The sequence below is a fragment of the Drosophila nasuta genome, chromosome 2L (genome assembly GCF_023558535.2).
Source record: "Drosophila nasuta strain 15112-1781.00 chromosome 2L, ASM2355853v1, whole genome shotgun sequence".
NCBI classification, from domain to species: Eukaryota; Metazoa; Arthropoda; class Insecta; order Diptera; family Drosophilidae; genus Drosophila; species Drosophila nasuta.
The window spans coordinates 14,268,218-14,293,294 of NC_083455.1; the positions used below are offsets into that span (position 1 = coordinate 14,268,218).

Here is a 25,077-nt window from a genome sequence, read left to right on the forward strand (position 1 = left end):
GTAAAATGTGGAGCATTTGGAAACTGTGTCGCGCCCATAAATCAGCCGCCAAGTGACACATGCTACGAAATATAACAAAATGGAAAAAATAAATATAGATGTATATATAGTATTGTACATTCCACACACATCTATCAAAAATAATTAATAGAAAAGTTGTCGAAATGTCAATGAGAATGACAAATGTAATTAATTTCAAACCATATTTTTTTCGTTGTCTTCTTGCTTGACAAATTATGAAGCAAAGAAAAAAAAATAATAACTGGCAACAAAATATGAATTTGAAATTCAAAGAGCTTATCGCATTGTGAACTATGAAATTTTGTGTTTGTTGTAATCGGCTTACGAAATAAACAAATTAAAATCTAAATAGAATACAATTAAGAGATTATTCAAATGATTAATTGCATTTGCCGTGGCTTTTTCCACGTTTATTTCTTTTGAAGTTTGTCTCTCTCGCTTTTGCTGTCACTTTGTTTATGCTTATTATAATGTTGGGGTAGGACTTATCAGCGTATATATTGAGTGACAGTCTATAGACTGAACTCTTATCGCACAACTTGTCAGGCATATATAAATATTGTCATATTATGATGAGGAATTCCCGGTGGGCAAAGAATAAAGTTGCGACAGCTCAAAAGGTTATCACTAGAAAAAAATGTCACTACTACTTAAAGTAGAAATACTTATCTTTAAATTGTGCTAGTTTCTTTATTGATTTTTAGACTTCATCATCTTCAATTTTGAATATCATCTTCGTCATTTTTTAATTCCATCTTCTCTTCATTCTACTCCCAAGAGTCACAGCGCTTATCGCAAATAATTATTCATTTTTTTTGTTGTGTGTTCTTTGAGCAACTTTTGACAAATGTAAGGGCCACATTGTAATGCAGATTTTTGACTTGACGTAACCCGAAACCCAACTTGAGTTTTATATTTTTTGAGGGTTACGCATCACTTTAAGCATTTGCATATGGCATCGGAGATAAAGCACTTTGCAAGTTTATGGCTTGAACTGCGATAGCGAGTAAGTTCTTAAAAGCCTCCATCCATTATGGGTGTTCGGCCAATGCCAATGCAACTTTTCAATATGCCAAAAAGTTGTGTGTAAAGATAGCACACACACTCACACACACAACCAGATAGAAAACAGAGATATAAACTATAAAGAGTTGATAAAGAAAGGAGGAGAAAAAAAAACGATGTGGATTGTATATGACATTGATCGCTGTGTCCCAAGTGTGTGTGTTCCATGTATGTGTGTGTGTGTGTGTGTTGGGTTGTCCTTTATATGCCATGGATATTCTTCTTTTTTTTTTTGTTTCGCGCATATTTATGGGTCGAAGGGGGCCACTGTTGGGGCTTTTAGGTTTTTGCTGCCAGCTTTAAAAGGATTTCAATGTATTTTTCAGTTCTTTTTTTTTCTCTCCGCCACATTTATGAAATTATTGATAAGAGAAAGAGAGGCGCAACCTTTTTGAACTCGATTCAATGCCAATGCATATTTTAATTTGATAAAGAATATGGTTTCCCCTGCGTGTGTGTGTGTATGTCGAATTTAATTAACAGTTGAAAAAGTCGCGAGGGAAAAAGGCAAAACTTCAACTCCCCAGAAAAATAACAAGTAAGAAAGTTACAATCGAGTGTGCACGACTGTGAGATACTTGCTACTTATTGTGAATAAAAGCGAAACCGTGCGTTATTAATTTTAAAATATACCATATTAATATACCAAAAAATATACTTATGGTAATATTAGTATAGTACTTTATTCTTAAAAGCAAAACAGTGTGACATTAAGTTTAAAATATACCAAATTAATATACCACAAAAATACTAAAAATATACCGAATGTTATATTTGGTATATTAATTTAGTACTACATTCAAATATGTATTCCTGTAATAATATATTAATATACCAAATAAAACTTTTGGTATATTTTTCGTATTGTGATTTGATATATTGATATAGTAGTACTACATTCAAATATATATTGTTACATTTGGTGTATTGAGTACTACATTCAAAATATACCATAGACTGCAAAAAATATCATAAATTATAATACCCTTCTACACTATGGACATCGGGTATAAAAAACACTCGCCTTTAGGGGGCAGATCGTTGGGGGAACAATGTGTGAAACAAGTGAAAAGTGTGAGAAGAAGAACCCTACCCATCTAACCCTTAACCAACAAACCAGACGCAGAGCAGACGAAGCCGGAGATGATGATGATGATGTCTGTTTGGCGTCTGTAGCATTTTTGGCCAAGCAACAACCTGCTTGGGGCGTTTTGGCTCATTAGCGTGTGGCGTCGTCTCAGACATTTTGGCCAGGGTTGCCAGACTTCAGAGTATTGTTATTGTTGTTGTTGTGCTCATCGTGCTCAAGCATAAATTTTGACATTGAAAACTCGCTCGATGGCAGCCGCAGGCTTGAGTCTTCTGTGTTGCGGTTTACGTGTTTTTCTCCCTGTTTTGTCTAATCAAATGCGCCCCGTGGCTAGGCGAGGGGATCAAGGGAGGGAGAGAGAGCGGGGTTAAGGGATTTTGTGGTAATATATCCGCTCCTTATGTTGTTGCTGCTGTTTTTGCGGTATTAATATCCTTGGCACATTTGAATAATTTATTTGATTTTTTGATTTCTTGCATTTTTTTTTGTTTGTTGTTTGTTGCAATCATAAAAACAATAAAAATTGACTCACGCAAGGGATTCGTTGCTCTTGTTGTTGGTCTAACTTGTTTTCCCTCGCCTCGTCTGGCGCACAAAATGAAATCCTCACATTATGGCCATAATCCCCGTTGGTTTATTGCGGTTTTTATGGCCTCGACTCAACTCAACTTCTGTTGCCTGGGCTGCAAATATTTTGGTCTGTGTCTTGTTGTGTCCTCTCGACTCCTTGTGCATATTACATAAATGTGATAATGATTTATGCGTCGGCTTCGTCCCGTTGTCTCCGGTTTCCCAACTGCTGTTGTCTTGGCCCACATCCGTCGTCGTCGACGACTTCGCGTTGTGTTGTTAGGTAAATACCAGCATTTGAATAATTGGCCGCCATGCAGCTTCCGCTCTAGGCTCGTCTCTACTCTTCTTCTTCTTCTTCTTCCTTGTTTGCTGCCCCTACATGCGCTCCCCTCTCGCTCCCTAAGCAAACAAACAACAAGCGTGGTGCGCAAATACAAAGACAAACACAGTGTTGTAAACAGGAACAGGAAGAACAATGCGCACTTTGCACCATTTTTTCTTACACTTTGCAACAAGAACAATACCATCTCTCTCTCTCTCTCTCTCTCTCCCTCTCTCTTTCGCACACACACTCTCGAAAAGTTTTATTGCACTGTGCAATACTCTGCAGTTTAGCCGCGAAACTTTGTCGGCTTTGGCTTTGTTCTCGACTGTAATGAATGTGGCATGCCACATTTATTATATGAGAATCCTGTAAGCGAGACTAATGTCAGCTCTAATGCTAAATGGGGGACTTAGAGGTGCAAATAAATATAACTTAATGAAATGTGTAGCATTTAAATGCTTCTTAAATGCAATCTATGTATTTAAAATTGAACAAATGTAGTGGAAATTATGTTTCTACAAGGTTGTGAATATATAAATATTTATTTGTAATAAAAGTCTAACCTAAAAGTGAAAAAGCTTGAACTATTGAAATTGTAGTATAGAATGGTGTAAAAATTATACTCAAAATCAAAGTTGCCTTAAAATTTTGCTATGCACCTTAGTTTTCAAAGCGACGCTAGCGCCATCTAGCGCCCATTCAAGCAGCTGCCTTCATAGTTTTGAGGGTATCTTCAAGTCGTTCACAACGCACAACTTTTCGTCCGTTTCATCAATTTCGCTGTTCGCAATTTTATCGTCATTTTCATCTGCTCAATTTTAATACCATTTGATCGACTTAAAGCAGCTGGCAAGCGGGTTACAAATTATAAGCGCCTTCGCGTATTTTGTTGCCCAAACGGTAGCAAAAGCAAAAGCAATAACAACAACAAAACATTCATAAGTAAACACAAATCTGCAGAGCACACACACGCACACTCATACACACACACATACACTCATATTTACTTACACAAAGCTTAAGTGGCAAAAGTTGTGCAAAAGGCTTACAAAACTCCAGCATCCGTCTCTCTCTATCACTCTCTCGCTCTTTCGAATGTATTCTTAGGCGGCGAACCCTTTCCGCAAATTCCCCCCACTTCCGCCCCCTTCTCAATACCAAATGCTGCTGTTTGCCCGCAAGTCGAGGCTCTGCTCATAATGTTCGCGAAACTTGCAATGCACATTAAAAATTAAACATTCAACATAAATAAATAAATGGTAGCAAAAGTAGAAATAGCAAGTGGAAGTAAAAAGAAGAACTGCGATGCCAGCTGCTGGCGGCAAATCAAGAACTTTCCTCTCTTGTTGTTGTATTCACTTTGCTATTGCACTAAAAGCTTATAAATTATTGTCGACTTTGCCATGTTGAGCCATTGCAAGCACCAACAACAACAATAATGAGAAGGAGAACAAGAACAACTCGATTGGCGTTGTCAAGCTTTGTTAATTTTTCAACAGCAGCCACTGAGCTTTTTTTTGCCGTTTTGTAGTGAAGCTCTTGTCACCATTTGACTTTTACTTTTTGCTCTTTCATTTCGTTTTGCTTTTGGAGTGGTTCAGGCAGCTAGAGTGAGAATACTTGCATGTGTATCGTAATAAGCAGATCATTTGGTAATAGAATCCACACTTGGATTCCTTTTATTAGAGGAATCTATTTGCATTTGTGCAACTGTTTATTGACGTTTCAAGTTGCCGTCTTCTGTGTGTTGTGTTTGTGGAAAGTTGTGATTTTTGCCGTGTGTGTTGGCATGCTAATAATGATCATATTGGCGTTGCAACAACCTCTTAGCACCCCGTAGAGTGGACAAATAGCAGCGGCAAAAAATTAGCAAGTAAAAGGGACAGGAAGAGAGAATGCAAGGGGGAAGAGCACAACAGTACAACAGCTGTTGTTGCTTCTGTCGCCTCAAAGGCAGAAGGCAGACAATTTTTATGCGTATGCCAGACAAACAACAACAACTGCGGCCAACAGCAATAGCAAACAACAACAAGAAGCGCAAAAGCACATAAACTAAGAAAAACACACGCACAAACATAGAGAGAAACAGCGTAGCAGCAGCCGCAACAACAACAACAACGATTGTACAAGTACACGAAGCAGCAGCCACAGCAACAACAACAACTACAATCATAATACAAGCAGCAGCAGCAACAACAACAACAGTTGTAGATTTCTTAACAGCAGCAACAGCTACAAAATGCACTTCCTGTTATTATTGCTGCTGTTGCTGTCTTTGTTGTTCTTGCTGCATTATGAGCCGACTCTCTCCACACTCTCCATTCTCCACATGTGTGTGTGTGTGTGTGTGTTCTTGTGTTTGCTTAGGTGTATGTGCGCTTGCATGATTTCAACGCCGGCAGCACTTTGCTGTTTATTTACACAGACTTCTTTTACATTACATTTCATATGCATAAATTGCCAACGCAATGCAGCCGCCCACACACACAGACACATGCATAGGCATGCACACACACTTACACAAATGAAGTGCGTGCGCCAAATGAGCGTAATTAAGTGCAAAGGCTGCTGACTCACACCACACACACACACTCTCTTTAATTCCCATACTCTGAGCAGACTTGCTTTCGTGTGTCTGTCAAATTTTTGCGGCTAGCAAATTTTCTCTTAATTTCGAGTCGAGCTTAATGCCCCCTGCCTCTTAGTACCAAAAAGCAAATAAAAACTTGCATCTTTGTTGAAATAGAAATTCTTGTTGTAAACTTTACATATTTGCACTTACCTGATTTGCAGTTGCAGCTTCATCTCTTTTCTCCTTCTCTTTCGCTCTGTGTGGCTTATCGAAGTTTTTGCTTTGTTTACACACACATATGTATGTGTATAACCCCGCGCGTGTTTGTTTGTGTATGTGTACATGTGGTTGACTTTACTTCAATGTTCTCTCTTTTGCAAAAATGAATTTTACGTAGTTTTTTTCTGTTTGTTGTTTTTACTGCAACATATTTTTGCTTAATTAAATATTTTGTTAGCTGCCAAAGAATTTTCTTTGCGTTTTCCTACTGCGGTCACCTGCAAATAAAAAAAGAAATAAAATAAAATGGAGAATCAGAATCAGTGCAAAATTTAATAATCAGCTTGACTGCATTGCTGCATGCTTTATTAAGACTACAGTGGGTAAGAGTGAGATAGATTGAGAGAGAAAAGGGATTTGGTAGTGTGGTGTTGCTCTTTCAAGTATTTCATCATTTAAATTAGCACGCTGTCGCCTTGACAACAACAACAAAGGGATACGCATGTCACACAGTGAGTTCAAAATAGACAATGGAAAGCAAAAAGCTTTGGATCACACAAAGAGCGCTGTGTTCACAATAGATGCGTCTCGCTCAGTACAAAGCAATTGACAAATGTCCAAGGTGCGCTCTCTTTCCCTGTCTCTTACTCTTCTGTTGGTGAAGCTCAAAATGAAATCACTGAATGGTGATTTTTCATAGTGATAACAATGTCACGATGTGCTTTGATTTGTATGCAGATTCATAGACTATTCACAGTTTTTGCAGTTTTCGTTTCACTTTCCATGAATTAAAGACCTTTCTTTCGACTTGCTCTTCATTTCTGGTAGAGTACAATAATTTTGTAACTAAATATGCAACGGGTTAAAGAAAGACAAATCGCGTTTATTATGTTCCGTCTGTCTGTCTGTCCATGTCTTTAATTGTTAGTAACTTTGTCAGTTTTTTTGCTAAAGTGATGGAATTTGCCACTAGTCTTTATTTTTATTAAAATTAATTTATAGCTAAAAATCAACAACATTGAATTACATTATCATATGATTTTTGTACTAAAATGTTTTACGTTTTAATGCAAATTTAAAAAAGTTCAACAAATCTACATATTTTCCCTTTTTTTTTTGCTCTCCCTCACTATGTTTCTAATAATCTGTCTGTGTTGTCTCTTCAATCAGTGTTTGTCTCATCGCCATTCATTCTCTTTCGCTCAGCTCTCATTACTATCCGCTTTCAATAAATCTGCAGAACTTAATTTCCGGCTGAATGATGGGTACTACTACCAAACACCAAACCCCAACCAAACCAAAGCAAAGCAAAAGCCAACCCAACGGCGCTTTTCTCTCTGCAACTTCACTTCTCCATTTTCATTCGCTCTCTCACACACACATAGACATTTTTCACCTTTAAGCGCTTTTTGTAATTACATTTCATCTGTTCTCCATTTCGCTGGTCATTGCTGTGTCGTTGCTGCTGCTTTTAATAAAGTTTATCTAGCGTTGTCCTTTGTTTCATGCTTATCGACATGCTGTAAATTTATGTTTAGTCTCTCCTCTCTATTCTGTATTCTGTCTGTCTGTCCGTCGCACCGTGGGCGAGCAAATATTTTCTTGAACTTAATTGAATTTGAGGCGAGGACCCAAAAATTTCAAGTGAATTTCTCTGTGTGTTGCTTCTTAACGTAATTTTAGCTGAGATTTGTGTCCCTAAAACTGCGTGGGGGTTTCTTGCTTGTGATGTTCCTTTAACAATATTCTAATGGCTGCATTAATTGAACTAAGTGACAAAACTTGTTTAAAGAGAAAGATGTAACAAGATGTAAAATGTTTCTACTCCCTAGAGAGAGGATCCCACTTGAGTCGCAAACACATGTGGTTACTCAATACTTAAAAAACATTATCAACACAAACTGTAATATAAGAAGACCTCTTAAACTGAAAATTCATTTCTTGGTTTCTCTTTCTTTGTCTTTCTTTCTGTACACCAGGTGAAAATCCACACATCATTGAGCATCCGATGGATACGACGGTGCCAAAAAATGATCCATTCACGTTTAATTGCAAGGCCGATGGCAATCCAACACCGACAATTCAATGGTTCAAGGATGGACGGGAACTGAAAACGGATGGCGGCTCACATCGCATAATGCTGCCCGCGGGTGGTTTATTTTTTCTGAAGGTAAGAGCACATTACTTCACATCACATCACACACAGCATAACTCTATCATTATATGCTGCAAACTGTTGTTGTTGTTGTCTGTCTGTCTGCCTATCATTTGGAATTCATTGGAAGTACATACAACACCCCATTTCGATGTTTCCACAACTTCTTCTCGAGTTTGGCTGAGAAACGCAACATTTGCGCATAAATTTTTGCTCATATTATTTTATGCGCTTCCGAATGGTTGCATTTTGATCGGAAAGCAAAACAAAACGCAGACAGCATAACAGAAGTAACAATAATAAGACATACATGACAAGGGAAGAGGGCGGTATTCCCCTTCTTTTTTTTGTTAAGGATAGGCCTGAGAAACACTTTCGACTGCGTCTAGTCAAAGTCTATGGGAAGAGGCATAGAGATGAACGTTTTGAGTTGAAGAAAAAAGAGTTAAAAAAGTATAGGAAAGAAATTGTATAGGAGTATCTTGAATCAAAGTTTGTTTGATATCATGAACGTAAATCATGATCGAGAGGCAACAAAAAATCTAGATTCCTCAATCTTAAAAATCAAAATTATAATTTTGTTTCGCGAATGAAAATATCTAAAAAACAAGTAAGAAACCTACAGCCGAGTGTGCTCGACTGTGAGATACCCGCTACCCATTTTGAATAAAAGCAATATATTTTGCGGTATTGTTCTCAAAACATACCAATTATACTACAAAAATACTAAAAAAATATATTTTGGGGTATTATTATTAAAATATACCAAATATACTAAAAAATATACCAAATGGTATATTTGGTATATCGATATAGTACCGCATTCAAAATATACCATAGACGGCACAATATACCAGATTGTCGGTCAAAGCAAATTAGACCCCTAGTAAGTAAGCGTTTTTGCCCATACAAAAGTATTTCTTTAATAACGTCGACAATTTTTATCTGATCGCAACCAAATTTTCAGGAATCATAAATACTATAGTTATTATTGTAGATACCAAAATTTAATGAAACAATACACCAAAATTTTGTTAGCAGTATAAATTTTACTACAATACCGAAAACGGAGAATGGGATATTTCTATAAAACATCTTTAAAATCTTTAGAAAGTCTCATGCGTAAAATGCAGACAAGTCATTATCTAAACCTAGACAACAGTCATCGTATTCTATGCGACATCCCTTGCACATCTCTAAGGCTTAACCCCGCCCACAGTGAAACCCTGCGTGCGTGCACATTTCACAATTTGAGCTAACGAGGAGACGCCGATGCGGAAAGGGCTGCTTGGGTTAGGTTTGGTTGGGTTTTCCCCAATCCAATGCCACATTATCTGTCTCGACTGCAGTTCTGTGTGTGTGTGTGTGTTTATATTAAATTTGTTACCCCCGTTCACCCCCCGCGTTGTTTTCTGTTTTTCATTAAATGCAACAAAAGTTTAATTTTTTTTTTCGGTTATCTATTTTGTTATTTCAAGTTTTTCGTTTTAACAAATTATTGCAGGCTGAGTGAGTTTTGAATTGAAATTGCGTTAAATTGTTGTGTAAAATAAATAAATGTTAAATGGGTTGCAATATTTTGTTGGACAGCAACGTTTGTCAAGCCGGACGACCCCCCAAAAATAAAAACCAAAAAGCATATCCGGAATGTTGAGGTTTGAGAGAGGGATAAATCATTAAAAATCTCCTCGTATCATATCTCGTCGTAAGCAGACGGGTAATTTGTTGTTGCCTCATGCTCCTCCCTCACCTCTCCGCACCCTTCTCGTTTATTTTTATTGTTTTCAATGGCATTTGAGAAGGCATTTTTCGAGAGTCCAGCCTAAGTGACTTGTCGGCGAGCTTACAGTTTGTTGCCAATTAAAACTGAAGAGGCCAAGTGATTAAGGCCGAGGAGACCCCAAAAATTGGGGTTGCAAAGCAGCAAGTGTATACGTTTTTATTTTTAATTAAATTAAATTGCGTATACGCAGCGTGTGCAGCGTGTGGGTCAAACACTGACCCAGGTCCAGACCAAAATACGCACGTTTCTCTCAGCATTTATTTGATTTTGGTTGAGCAATTTCCTTGACTCTTTTTGATCTCATACGAGCTTGACACGTGTCGACTTAAGTCCTCCAACTACTTAATACCCATCCGGTATAGATACGAGTGTATCTCTCTAATAATGTCTATAATCTCTTTCCTTTTTTCTTTTTTTTCTTTTTGCAGGTCATACACTCGAGGAGGGAGAGCGATGCGGGCACTTATTGGTGCCAGGCCAAGAATGAGTTTGGTGTGGCGCGGTCGAGAAATGCAACGTTGCAAGTCGCATGTAAGTATCATAAAACTACTCTTGCATAAAATAAACTAGAATTTAGTGAACTTAGAGATGAAGTGATGATAATGGTAACCAGTAAGAAATTTATAGTCGAGTGTGTTCGACTGTCAAATAGCCATTTTAATGAACCAAAACAGTAAAAATACCGAATTAATATACTAGAAAATACCGCAAGCAATTAAAATAATCAAATTGTCATAATAATATACCGCAGTTATACTAAAATATACCGAATGTTATATTTGGTATATTAATAAAGTATTTCCAGACTGTCAAAAATAATATACTGCAAAAATACTAAAATATACCGAAGGCTATATTTGGTATATGGATATACTACTACAATACAATTGTCAGATTGTAAAAAATTATATACCACAAAAATACTAAAATATACTGAAGCCCATATTTAGCATATTTATATACTGACAGCCAAAGTATGCGTTTATACCCATTGAAAAGTATTTCTGAAATACATTTTTTAAAGATCTTAACCAAATTACACCTTCTATGGGCAGCAGATATAATAAATCACGTCAATACTTCAGCATCCTTTAAACAAATTGTTTCATTAAAGTTCTTCTAATAAAATATTCTTCTACATTTTATTAAAGGACAAAAAAAAAACAACTGTCTAAAATTAAAATAAACTCACAGTAAGTTTTACCTTGTTAGTTTAGGGTTGAAATTCGAAAAAAGTTAAAGTTGTCAAGCTAAAATAAAACTACACTTTTCAGCTTTCAAAGTGTATTTTTGCCTTTTGGGGTTGCGGCTTTTAAGTGCTCATTTAATAAAATACACAATAGGCACAAGTCCGAAACGAAAAAAAAAGACATTTACTGACATTGATCGATTGACGTTGCACATTTTCAGCTAATGAACTTTTGCGGCTTGCATTCAGTTTCAGTTTTTTTGGAAACTTTTTTTTTTGATACCCTCAACTGCATTGCATGTCCAGTTTTAGTTCCTGTTTCCGCCATAGACGACGTGTTAGCCACGTTACTTTCTAATTAATAAAATAAAGCACTCGCAGAAATGTTTTGTAATTGATACAAACACAAAATAAAGTCAGAGCAGCTCTCTCTCTCTCTATCTCTCTCTCTTTCACTTGTATTTTTGGGGCTGCTTTGGCGCTTTGCCAACGGCTGTTCCCAAGCAGATTAATTAATAATAAGCACAAAAAGGATTTTCAATTTGTGCTCCAGTCCTTGAACTCATTTAAAGGGTTTATAAACTTTTGGCATTTGATAGTCTTCACCTTGTTTATCCTTCATCTTTAACAACAACATCCTGATTGAGAGTTAAGAATAAGGTAATATGCCAATTCTATGTAGATTGTAGATTGTCTGTGCACAGTTGCTTTGTTGCCTTTCGGCAGCAACTGAAGCGCATTATGCGTCTGCCTCAAGTGCAGTTCGCATTTGGCATTCAACATTTTGATACCCTAGAATGTATAACTTAGGGAAGTTAGACAAACAAATCAGAGAAAATCGCAAAAACCAAGATTAGAAATTAAATCATGTTGAACCTAATTAGAATTTAAAATGTAATTTCATTTGTCCGCTTCTATAATAAAATGTTCAAACTAGTAAATAACTATTTCTGACTTTTTTACTTTTATTTTAATGAAGTAAATTGCAGACAATCTGAAAAGCATTTTTTTTTTTATATTCTTTATTTATTTACAATCTATCTATCTAAAGATAATATGTAAATTATATAACAAATAGAATGACAGAAAACTTTTAATGTTTGACGAGTATTTACGAGATTATTTACAAAACTTTATTTACTACCACTCTTTGGGTGGTCTAAAGGGGAGATCAAGGGGGTGGTGCCTTTTCAGCCGTCGGCGATGTTGGCTATTGTCAAGCAGGTTAATGGCCAGGGGGTTACAATGTTGCTCCAATCTCTCCTGATACTTCAAAGCGTACCTTTTAACTTCTTCAGATACACTCGGAGTCTCAAGGTCCTTGTGGATGACCTGGTTTCTAACATAGTAAGGTGCCTTGGCTAGTCTTCGCAGAGTAATGCTTTGAAAACGTTGCAGCACTTCGATGTTTGAAGTTGAGGCTGTGCCCCAAAGCTGAATCCCGTACGTCCACATAGGCTTTAATATCACTTTGTACAGCAAGACTTTGTTTCTGAGGCTCAGTTGGGATCTGTAGCCCAGCAGCCACTTCATTTGTCGAAGTTTAAGACTCAGCTGTTTTCTTTTATTTTTGATGTGATCTGCCCAGGTTAGTCTTCTGTCAAGTGTCTAAAAAGCATTTAACATATAATTTAGTTTAGCAGCTTCTTTAAAATAATTGCAGACAACATTGATACAATTTCTTAATTTTATTTACATTTTAATGAGCTAAAAACATCTAGAACACCTTTATTTTAAAAATTATTCATTATTAAGGTAAATAATTTAGCTCTTCACATTGCCAATTTTCAATTAGAGGGTATCTTCCTGTTTAGCAGCCTCAGCTCAAGTGTGTTTTACATTTTTCAATTTCTGTTTTGAGCAATAAAAATGCGAAATACGCATTGCAAATGGCAAAGCTTATTAATATTGCAGCAGATGCAGCTCAAAGCGCCCTGGACAGGCATCATTATCAAGCTTTTTTATTGGCATATCGGGCAGAAGTTGTAGAAGGGGGCAAAGTAGGGAGGGAGAAGCGAAAGAGATTTCAAATGGCAGACGCATTAAATATGAAGAATACTCAAAGCAGCAGCCACTTGGTCAATGGCAAAAAAAGGGATGAATCAAGCAAGTTTCGTTTCACCTGAGTGTTGCCTTACTTCACTTCTCCTCTTTGCCTTACTTCACTTCTCCTCTTTGCCCTTTCATTCGACAGTTATTAATATTGAATCAATCAAAGCTTAGCTCTCTACATTTCTCCATCCCTTCGTCTTTTTCTCCATCAGTTTTGCGCGATGAATTTCGACTGGAACCGCAAAACACTCGAGTTGCCCAAGGCGAGGTGGCATTGATGGAATGCGGTGCACCGCGTGGCTCACCAGAGCCGCAAATCTCTTGGCGCAAGAATGGACAAACATTGAATCTGAATGGCGCTGGCAACAGCGGCAACAACAAGCGCATTCGCATCGTCGATGGCGGCAATTTGGCGATACAGGATGCCCGTCAATCGGATGATGGGCGTTACCAGTGTGTGGTCAAGAACGTTGTTGGCACTCGCGAATCCACAACAGCTTTTCTCAAAGTGCACGGTAAGCTAGAGAAGAGGAAGACAACTCTTTCCTACTCTTTAACCTCATTTCAATATCCTTCTTTTGCAGTTCGTCCTTTTCTCATACGTGGTCCGCAGAATCAAACAGCGGTTGTTGGCAGCTCGGTTGTATTTCAGTGTCGCATCGGCGGCGATCCTCTGCCGGATGTGTTGTGGCGTCGCACCGCCTCCGGTGGCAATATGCCTCTGCGTAAGTATCAACATCAACATCAGCATCAAGCATCCATCTCATGGTCAATTAACCGGAAGTGCTTCGTCTGCCATTTTGTTAGTTTTTCCATTTCAAATGAAATTTAAGCTTTCTGTTTACCATATTTGCATTCAACTCCCCCTCTCACTCCCCTCCACAGTAAAGGGGACAAAAATGAACGGCACACACACGGACGGCAAACAAAGTACAACAACAACACACAGCAAAAAAAAAGTTTACTTTCTGCGGTTGCTTTGGCCTTTGGCCTGTGGCTTTTCATGTTTCAACTGTCAGCATTTCAACTGCAAATACACTCGCCGAAATGGTGTACAAAGAGAACTGCAAATAGTTGATGCAGATTCTGTATAAAATATTAAATTGAGTTATATTCTTAAGATACTTTTTAACCGAGAATCTTTCCTCAGATTTTATATAAGATATGAATTCAGTCACATTTATTTGCTACTTTTCAAATGATAATCTTTTCTCATTTAGCATCTTTATAAGAAAACAAGTTATAAAGAAACTTTATTTGCATTCTCTCTTCATAAGGAATTCCTTTGCTACTTTTTCTTTAATTTAAAGGAATTACACAAAGACAAAGTTCATTGTCAATAAATGACTGCTTTAAGATAGTTTTTTCCTCAATTTAGGATTATGTGAAGGATATTCAAAATTAAAAATTTGATATATAGTATAGTAAAGGCACACTTACTTAAAAATGTTTACACTACAATTTCTACAACAATTTTATACTCAAGCAGACTTCTAAAATAACACAAGCTTTTTAGATATATGACGATCATATTTGCATAATATGTCTTAAAGAACATTTTGATAGTAGTGCATGTATTGAAGTTTCTTTCTGTTCAAATTCTTCCCAAAATTTCATACACTTTAGCGTAAGCATTTATAGAAAATTTTTCGCCAAGTTTCTTTTACTTTTTATTACCTTTAAAGTTCTCTGTAATAAGAAGAACTTTTTAGATTATTTCAATAAAATGTTAACACCCAATTTTATACACCTTTTGATTAGGCAACAATGCACAGAAAGATTTCTCTATTTACGACCAATTTTTATTTCAACTAAACATCTAATTTAGACATTTCGCACTGTGTAATAAACACCTACGTTGTCAGAGGCTGCACTGCTAACTGTTATAGTTAGTCTGTTATTATTGTTGTTGTTGTTGTTGTTAGTGTGGTTGGCAGCTCAAACCACTGTCGAGGGGAGAGGAGGGTGGAGGGGCAGCGTCCAACTGGGCAAACACAACTGTAACTTTTAATTCCGTTAATTGCCAATCTCTGTTGGCAGCAATCAACAATTTTGCTTGCACAACACTCGACTGAGTCGACTCGACTCGTCTCCACTGTTGCAATGTTGTCCTTCAGACAGGACGCACCCTCTGCCAAATGCAACCCACACACACACACAGTCAATTGTGGTGTGTGTGTAACTAGACAAACCCACGCAAAAGCTAGTTACGCTTCTTTAAACTGCCCTCGCAGCCGTAAAAGAAAATACGTTCCTGGGGAGGAGAAAAAAAACATTTGCTCTGCTTTGGGCTAAACTTTTGTTAAGCAAACAATTGGCACAGTGGCCACTGAAGAAGAAGAAGAGCAACAACAACAACACATTTAAAGGATATTTCGCAGCGAGGCAACCGAGCAAAAAGAAAGCAAAGTTGTTGTTGTTCTGCTCTCTCGTTGTCTTCAAAATCTCTTATTGTAAGGTGCCACGCCCCCCTCTCGAACTGCTTGGCTTACTTTGCTGCGGTTATTTGACTTGCTTTCCCCCCACCCCTCGCACAAACCTCTCTATCACTCTTGGCCATTTTTACGCTACTTGAACTACTAACGAAGTAGAAGCAAAAGACGAAGACGATGAAAACGTTGTGTGCGCTTTCGTTGCTCGCTTTATTTTCTTTCTATCTTACTTTTTGCAATACTCACATGAATCTCTCACTCAACTAACTCAACCTCCCTTCTCCTCTTTTTCTCTCTCTCCACTCTCTTTTTTTGGACTGCAGGTCGTGTGCACATACTTGAGGACCGCAGTCTGAAGCTGGACGACGTCACGCTCGAGGACATGGGCGAATACAGTTGTGAGGCGGACAATGCGGTCGGCTCAATTACGGCCACGGGCATTCTCACCGTCCACGGTAAGTTAATTGCTCGACCTCACAGCCACTTAACCGTCTGTCTAAATTCTATTCAACCAAATAAAAGATATATGCCAAATTTTGTTATTGGGTTAAAATGTTGGAAAACAAATTATGAAATCTGTTAAATTTTTATCAAAATTAAATTATATAAAATTATAAATTTTTATTCTACCAAATAAAAGATATTTGGAAATTTTTGTTATCTATTGAATTCAATATTTTTTCTGAAAATTGTAGTTTAAAAATAATACAAAAAATTGCTCTATCTTCTCAATAAGAATTTAACATTAAAAAGTATTTTGCAAAATTAAAGAATTTATTAAATAAAAGTCACTAGATTTTTTTTATATTAAAAATTTCAATAAAAATTGAAAAATTAAACTTTAATAAAAATCTTAAATGTAAAAAATTTAATAAAGAATTTTAAAATTAAAGTATTTTAATAAAAATGTTAAGATTCAAGAATTTTCGTAAAAATGAACTAAACAACATTTATAAAATTCCTTTCTACAAAGTTAAACTACTTTTCAAAAAAAAAGTTAAGGTTTTACTCTTATTTCTGACTTGAACAGAAATATTCAAATTAATTTAAAGACAAGCCTTTAATATTGAATATCAATAAACATATTAGAAAATAGTAATGGCGAATATTTATAATGCTTTCACAATATTTTTATTTAATTTAAACAATACAATTTAGTTTTTATTTAATTACAAAGCAATTGATTTAGTTAGTTAGTTTCATTTTAATTTGAAAAAATATAATTCAAACAAATTTCAATTTCGTTTTTTCAATTTAATTTAAAAAAATTTAGATAGAATATTGAATGTTATTTGTTTATACAACTTTAGACCAGAATTATTAGCTCTCATTTGTATATTCAAATCAAGTTTTTATAATTGAAATTGTATGGTCTAACTTTTAAATATAAAATTGAAATTCAATAACTATTTCACTAATTTATTATTTATTTATTGAAATTCGTTGTTTATACTTTTAAGTATTTAATTTAAATTCAATAACTATTTCACTATTTTATTATTTGAGTTCCTTTTTCTTGGACTCTCTTATCAAATTATTATTTTCAATTCCCTCCTTTAACACAATCTTTTTTCTCTACCGTTTCCCCCACTTCTTTAGCACCTCCGAAATTCATCACACGCCCCAAGAACCAGCTGGTGGAGATCGGCGATGAGGTGCTCTTCGAGTGTCAGGCCAGCGGTCATCCCCGCCCCACCCTCTACTGGTCCGTCGAAGGCAACAGCTCGCTGCTGCTGCCCGGCTATCGCGATGGCCGCCTCGAGGTGACGCTCACGCCCGAGGGTCGCTCGGTGCTGTCGATAGCGCGATTTGCACGCGAAGATTCGGGCAAAGTGGTGGTGTGCAATGCCCTCAATGCGGTGGGCAGTGTCAGCAGTCGAACGGTGGTGAGTGTGGACACACAGTTCGAGCTGCCGCCACCGATAATTGAGCAGGGTCCGGTCAATCAGACGTTGCCCGTGAAATCGATTGTGGTGCTACCGTGCCGCACATTGGGCACACCGGCTCCACAGATCTCCTGGTATCTGGATGGCATACCCATCGATGTGCAGGACCACGAGCGACGCAATCTCTCCGATGCCGGCACCCTGACCATTTCCGATCTGCAGCGCCACGAGGATGAAGGCTTGTACACCTGTGTGGCCAGCAATCGCAATGGCAAATCCTCGTGGAGCGGTTACCTTCGTCTCGACACTCCAACGAATCCCAACATTAAGTTCTATCGCGCACCCGAGTTGTCCACGTATCCTGGACCGCCAGGTAAACCGCAGCTGGTGGAGAAGGGCGAGGATTCAGTCACATTGAGCTGGACGCGCAGCAACAAAGTTGGCGCCTCCAGTTTGGTTGGCTATGTGGTCGAAATGTTTGGCAAGAACGAGACCGATGGCTGGGTGGCAGTCGGCACTCGCATTCAGAATACAACGTACACACAACTCGGTCTTGTGCCGGGTGTCAATTATTTCTTTTTGATACGCGCCGAGAACTCACACGGACTCTCGCTGCCCAGCCCCATGTCGGAACCCATTGCCGTGGGCACGGTAAGTCAACAAATAATATTTATGGAATTTATATAACCAGAATATATAGTCAACAATTTTCAATACTTTAGTGGCAATTGCAAGTTTAGCTAACAGTCAAAGAAAGACAGATTCAACTTTTTAAAGAAAATCATTTCTTCGTATATGAATGTTACTGACTTCTGTCTGTCCGGGTCTCAAAAGTCCTCAAACTTAAAGACCATCACAAATATGAATATCAAATTTGTTGGTAAAATTTAGCAGCAATTGATAATAGATGTAAAAACCAAAAAAAAAGATTGCTTCAGCTTAAAAAGCTATATATCTTAATCTAAACATATTTTCCTGTCTGGCTGTCTGTCCGTGTCTTAAAAGTCTGCGAGCTCAGAGACTATCAATATTAAATTTTTTAGAAAACCTATAACAGCCAAAAGAAAGTTGCTGTAGCTTAAAAAAGTTTATCATTTCTTCATTTAAGCATATTTTTCAAGTTCGAACCTCCTGCTTTCTGTCTGTCCGCTGTTTAAAACATGTACAACTCAAAGAGCAGCAAAGCTGGAGCTACCAAATTTGTTGATTATGTTGGTTTGTTAAACACGCAGTAAGAGCTTGGTAAATAATCTAGCCACGCCTACAACAGCCCTTAAAAATGTATAAAAACCAATTACAAGCTATATATACAAATTAAAAGGATCAAGCAAACTTAAATATATAATATTATTTTGGAAATAGGAGATTATTTAGACCAATATTCTTAGTTTTAAAAATTTATTTTGAAAGAGGTCTGATATCAACAACACGATTTAAAAGAAGAATGTTCTTGATTTTAGAACTTGGTCTTTTTTCTACTACTTTCTTGCTAATTTCCGCACCAACTTTAATCTCATTTTTGTGTGTGTTTGCAGCGCTATTTCAACAGCGGTCTGGATCTGAGCGAAGCACGCGCCAGTCTGTTGTCTGGCGATGTGGTGGAACTCACCAATGCCAGCGTTGTGGACTCGACCAGCATGAAGCTCATTTGGCAGGTAAGCAACGAAAGAGCTGCCCGAAAAACCATTCGAATCAAACTCATTCCCTGCTATTTCTCGCTCTTGTCTATGCAGATCATCAATGGCAAATACGTCGAGGGCTTCTACATCTATGCCAGGCAGTTGCCCAATCCCATTGCAAACAATGCGCAGCCCGTCACCGTCAATACCAATCCGTTGTTGGGTGGCACATCAGCATCAGCTACAGCTTCTGCCTCGGCTTCCGCATCGGCATCGGCATTGATTTCGACAAAACCAAATATTGCCGCTGCCGGGAAACGTGATGCAATGGAATCCACACAGCAGCAGCAACAGCAATCGCTGGCCACGTTGTTTAGCAGCAAATATCGTATGCTAACGATACTCAATGGTGGCGGAGCCTCATCCTGCACCCTCACCGGCCTCGTGCAGTATACGCTCTATGAATTTTTCATTGTGCCATTTTACAAATCCGTTGAGGGCAAACCTTCAAATTCGCGCCTCGCTCGCACCCTCGAAGATGGTAAGTAAACACACACACACACATATAAGGAAGGAGTTTTTCTTCTTTTGATGTAATATTTATGCTTGGGCAAAAACATACTCGTAGGCAAATATAAGTTCAGAGTTTTACTTGATTTAAAATCTGTTTACGCCACGGCGTCTAATGAACTAGTCAGATTCAACAAACCATATAAATACCTTCACAACAACCACCAAAAAAACGAAAAAAAGTAAGACAACTACAGTCTAGTGTGCTCGGCTGTAAGATACCCGATAGTCATTGCGAATGTGAATTAAAATATACGAAATTCATTTACCACAAAAATTCAACAGATTGTGAAGAAAAGCAAAACAGTTCGGTATTAATTTTAAAATATATCAAATTAATATATCGCAAAAATACTGAAAATTTACCAAAGGTCAAATTTGGTATATTGACATAGTACTACGTTAAAATGGTTAGATTGTCAAAATAACATACCGCAAAAATACTAAAAAATATACCAAATACTATATTTGGTATATTGACATACTACATTCATAATATGCCATAAAATGCGAAATATACCAGATTATTAGCCAAAGCAGCTTACAAAGATTATTAGCCAAAGCAGCTTGGCTATACATCAAATTAATATACCGCAAAAATACTAAAAATATGCCAAAGGCTACCACATAGCTATATCATCTCGTATGTTGACGCTGATCAGGAATATATATGCCTTCCTCTGCTTGCCACATACAGTTCCTGCAGGCACAAAGTTATAATACCCTTCTCTCATATGGGTAGCGGGTATAAAAATTGCCACCCTAGAGCGGGGGTAGTTTGCTGTTTTGTGACAAATGCGCGGGGCGTGGAGGAGGACATTGCAACAATAAACCAATTCAATAAAAGGATATAAATGCCTTCGACATTGCCTCCTTGGCCCAGCTGCCAGATGCGGGTTCCAATAATCGCATATAATTCCAAGGGTCGCATAAAGAACACATTCACAAAAGAAGGGGGCTACAACTTTACGAATCTGGCGAAATGGAATGTATGTCAATCATCGGGAAATGGCGGAAAACAAAAATAAAAATAAAAAAGCGAAATAAGCGAATCAAAACGGATATCGCCAGGATATGCGTGCGACACGTAGCGATTGCCAAGGCGAACGTGAAGGAAGCGCCTCAACTCATGTGTGGCATTATTGATGCCACAAGCGACGCAGGTGAAAGCACGAAAAAGGATGCTTTCTGTGTGGCCACAAATGATTCGATAGGGGCTTAAGGTGTGCTCAAGGATCATTTGAAGCTGCCAGAAAGGGGTAGAGAGTAAACATGAAGTACGAAGTATAATTTAGGTAGAGAAAAAACTGACTAAGCAATTCAGGTTCTTAGCGAGAAATACAATTGAGACTAGAGCTAGAATATTCTTTTATCGTTATCGACTAGAATTTCCTTAACGTATGCAATTAAATTGCGTCTCAAAGCAGCTTTATTAAATTGATCCTAAGCCAGCAACTAAAATATCTTTAAACTCTTTCAACTATAAACGCTTCTTTTCAAAAATTTCTCAGCCAAAAAAGTCTCTTCTTATTGGAGGTTTTTTTATTTAAAAAAAACACAGCTTTATACTTTTTGACTAAGCAATTTGGGTTGTTAAAGAACACAATTGGCATGAAACTAGAACTTGAATTTTCTAGTATTCTTATAGCATTATTCTTTCGAGACAAACAAAATTTCTTTAAACTTTGCTTTTTTCAAAATATTCCCAGCTGAAAGTTGTTCTTCTTATTGACAGTTTAGCTATAAAAAAAAGCTTTATGCTTTCTATTATCTGGTGGCAAAACTCTTTTCGGATTACTGAGCTCCTCTTAGTTGGTCTCTTGAGTAAGACACATGCTTGTTTTCCATACATGCCACCTGATAAAACTGTCCTAGAAAACATTTCAACAGATACACGTACTTTTCCTAGCATTTCTTGCTATGGTTTATTCTTTTTACTTCTCGTTGGCAAAATGCAAAAATGCCAACTCAACAGTCGAAACTTTGCAGACAGGTTTATCACTTCATTTTATCACCCGAAAACTTCCCAAAAAAAATTAATATAAAAAAGAAGAGCACATAAACAGAGAGCAATTCTCAATGAGGCGACTTTTAGAAAAATAATTAAATACAAAAAGCAAAACAGAAACGAAAGGACACCAAAAGCGACAGGAATTTTACAGGCAGGAAAATGTCTGACGACGCAGAAGTAAACATAGCGAAAGAGATAGCATAGGTAGAACGAGAGAGAGAGAGCGAAAGAGCGTGCCACAAATAAGTCAACAAACTGTGTGGCAGCTGCAATATATAAAATGCACAAACGTTGCGTTGCAGCCACCAAAAGGAAGAAGAGGAGACAAAATTCAGGAGTCTGTCACAATCGCTGCTTTTGGCTCTTCAAATCAAAACTCATTTCGTATGCATCACATTTCCACTTGCGCGTCTGACTTTTGCTGACAGCAGCAACAACAATAGCTAAAGTATTATGAGCAACAGTCAGTGGAGGAACAACAACAACTCAAAGAAATTGCCAACGCAATTGTGTAAAGATAAACAACAATTATTGCTGCTGCTGCGTGACGCAGTCTCGAAGTTCTATCTCTTTCCCTCTCTCTCTCTGTTTGTTAATCCCTTTCTTTTTCAATTCTTTCACCTGCTTGCTGCACAGTGGTTCCAAAACAGCTGCAGCGCCTTGCAAATGCAAATCTCATGTGCGTTTGTTCATCCTGTGTAGGCAAATGCCACACAGGAAGCATTCGGCACAGCTCCTTGAGCTGCTGCGGAAGTGGGCACAAAACTGCAGCAAAGTAGCAAGTTCTAAAGGAAACGATTAGCTTATACCCTGCAATAAAGTGAACACTTTAACTTAAAGAAAATTTTAATATACAAGTAGGAAATTATTGAAGTGGAAAAAAACAACTAAAGAAACAAATTATTGAGATATATAAAAATGTAAATTAATGTTCCTAACTTCCAATTATATTTGAGAGTAGAAAAGCCTAGCCAAGAGCCAAGTTTATTAAAGCCAACGACTAGCTAATATCCTGCAATAAAGAAAAGACTGTAACTCAAAGAGAATTTTATGTATAATATAGAAAATTTGTGAAGAACAGACATCTAACTATGAGAATATTAAATATTATTATAATAAATATTTCTAATTTATAATTAGTGTTGAAATGTACAGCAAAAAACAACTTATAGTCAAATGTAGCATGAACTAGAAGCCCCAAAAAAAGTATAGCAATAGGTTGTGCAAGCTCTTTTAAAAGGAAAACGAATGACAATTCTCTGGAACACTGCAAACTCAGATAACTTTACCAATTGATATCGTATACACAGTCTACTGTCATTTAACTGATAGATCTTAGCTTTGCTTAGCCCTTTGATACAGACATTTTCAATTGCCATTCTGGCCAATTGGTTTTTGGCAAATGCAACGTGCAACACATTTGAACGAGTCGAGAGAGCGAAAAAGCCTCGAGGTCGTATATGCCACACAATGGCAGCTACGTGTTAAGCGCGTCATCAGCCACGTCTCAAAATAGAAGAAGTGGAAGAAGCAACAACAGGAAAAAGAAAACAAAATAGATATGAAACAAAAAGAAAGCAGAGGGAAATCCCTCTAGAAGTACAGACAAAAGCCTGACAAGCACTTTAGCATGTCGCAGAACAAAGCCAAAATAGAAAGGAGCGATGAGCTAAGAGAGAGGAGAAAGAGAGAGAAAGCGATGCCAGGCTACTCACGACTCCCCAAGTATTGCTAACCCCATAAACATATACCATATATAGAGGGATGTCTACCTAGCTGCACCTATTTAGAGAGACGTTTGCTTTTGACTGTCGCGCTGTTTTTGTTTCGCATTCGCACGTGTGTTTATTTAAAGAAATTGCTTCAACCAGACACAGACACTGAAAAAAATTACAGAAAAAGAAAAAAAAAACAACTGGAGCAGGGAGAAGGAAATAAATAAACAAATGAAGATGAGCTTTTGAAGTGCGCGCAGCACAAACGTGAGTTGCACACACTTGATGATGCCAGCCAGCCTCCAGCTGATGTTTCCTTCTAAAAATATAACTCATACCGCGTGTGTGTCACACTCGAGTAGTAGAAGAAGAAGAAGATAACCCGGAAACTGTTGGCCAACTACAAACTAAATGGCAATTAATTAGCGTGGCTGTGAAACTGTCTCATTAGACCTTTGTTAGCCAGCTGCCATCTGCCAGCTGATGGCAATCAAAAACGCATCTCAACTCGAAACCTAAAACAACTTTTGTTTTCTCTCTGTTCAATTTTTCAGTGCCCGACGATGCGCCATTTGGCATGGAAGCGATACTCTTGAATGCCTCCGCCGTGTTCTTGAAATGGAAAGCACCCGAAATGAAGGAACAACATGGTAAGTTGGGGAAACCTTTTACACTAATTTCGAACCCTTTGTTAACCTCGCTTTTTCCTTTCTCTCAGGTCAATTGCTTTACTATCACGTCATTGTGCGTGGCATTGATACAGCTCACAATTTCTCGCGTATTCTAACAAATGTCACCATTGATGCTGCTTCTCCAACACTTGTGTTGGCCAATCTCACCGAGGGCGTAATGTACACGGTGGGCGTGGCAGCGGGCAATAATGCAGGCATTGGGCCTTATTGTGTGCCTGCTACGTTGCGTCTTGATCCGGTAACCAAACGTCTCGATCCGTTCATCAATCAGCGGTAAGTTCAAGTAACTTGATTAAAAAGTGAAAATAATAATTTGAAATTCCTTTTTTTTTGCTTAGTTATCCCATCAATCCGGAGCATGTGAATGATGTGCTGACACAGCCGTGGTTCATCATTTTACTCGGCGCCATTTTGGCCATCATGATGTTGTCCTTTGGTGCCATGGTTTTTGTGAAGCGAAAGCACATGATGATGAAACAGTCTGCGCTGAATACGATGCGAGGTGAGTACAAAAGGGAATGGGAAAGGGTAAAGAGAGTTGCCATCCGTTGTGGGCAGCTAGTGGCGCTTCCTTTCTCGTGGCATTTGCATATATAAATAACGCTAATTTTGCATTGTTAGAGACACACACACACAACTCCCACACACAGCACCGCACAACAAAATAGGTGCGAATAAATATTTTAGCAGCACGAATTTTCGTGCTGGGTGCACATAATAGAAATTAACATTTTGCACGTCGCTCTCCCCGCCCCCTTTTTGGCCCACTCTCGACTCCAATTATGCATTTAGTTTTGTGTGCATTATTAACCAACAAGTTGGCTGCACCGAGTGTGTCCCCGGCATGTTTCGACTCCCAGACCTTGTGGTTTAATTGAAATTAGCAGCATTACGAGTGGAGTGAATTGAGTGAGGAGTAGAACGGGGAAGGGGAAAGAGCAGCGGGGTTCTCTCTACTCTACCGAAATTGTGTGGCACGTTGCTGCTTAGGCTTTTTGGTTTAGCAGTAAACGCTTTGCAGGGCTTGTGGCAGACCCCCAACAACTATAAATTCAGCAACATATAGTCAACTTGGGAAGGGGAAATCTAAATGGCATTCGCATTGAAA

The 25,077-nt window shown here is 37.8% G+C and overlaps 1 protein-coding gene across 1 annotated transcript in view; it reads left to right on the plus strand.

The window, feature by feature from the left end:
• The window catches only part of LOC132796685 (protein sax-3), a 57,130-nt gene that overhangs the window by 23,673 nt on the left and 8,380 nt on the right, over positions 1 to 25,077 (plus strand). The window contains exons 2-12 of the mRNA XM_060807941.1: positions 7,845 to 8,035; positions 10,232 to 10,334; positions 13,257 to 13,559; positions 13,629 to 13,769; positions 15,800 to 15,931; positions 17,076 to 18,013; positions 18,898 to 19,017; positions 19,096 to 19,522; positions 23,832 to 23,927; positions 23,996 to 24,242; positions 24,308 to 24,471. Coding sequence (XP_060663924.1) covers positions 7,845 to 8,035; positions 10,232 to 10,334; positions 13,257 to 13,559; positions 13,629 to 13,769; positions 15,800 to 15,931; positions 17,076 to 18,013; positions 18,898 to 19,017; positions 19,096 to 19,522; positions 23,832 to 23,927; positions 23,996 to 24,242; positions 24,308 to 24,471 — 2,862 coding nt within the window. The remainder of the gene's footprint in view (positions 1 to 7,844; positions 8,036 to 10,231; positions 10,335 to 13,256; positions 13,560 to 13,628; positions 13,770 to 15,799; positions 15,932 to 17,075; positions 18,014 to 18,897; positions 19,018 to 19,095; positions 19,523 to 23,831; positions 23,928 to 23,995; positions 24,243 to 24,307; positions 24,472 to 25,077) is intronic.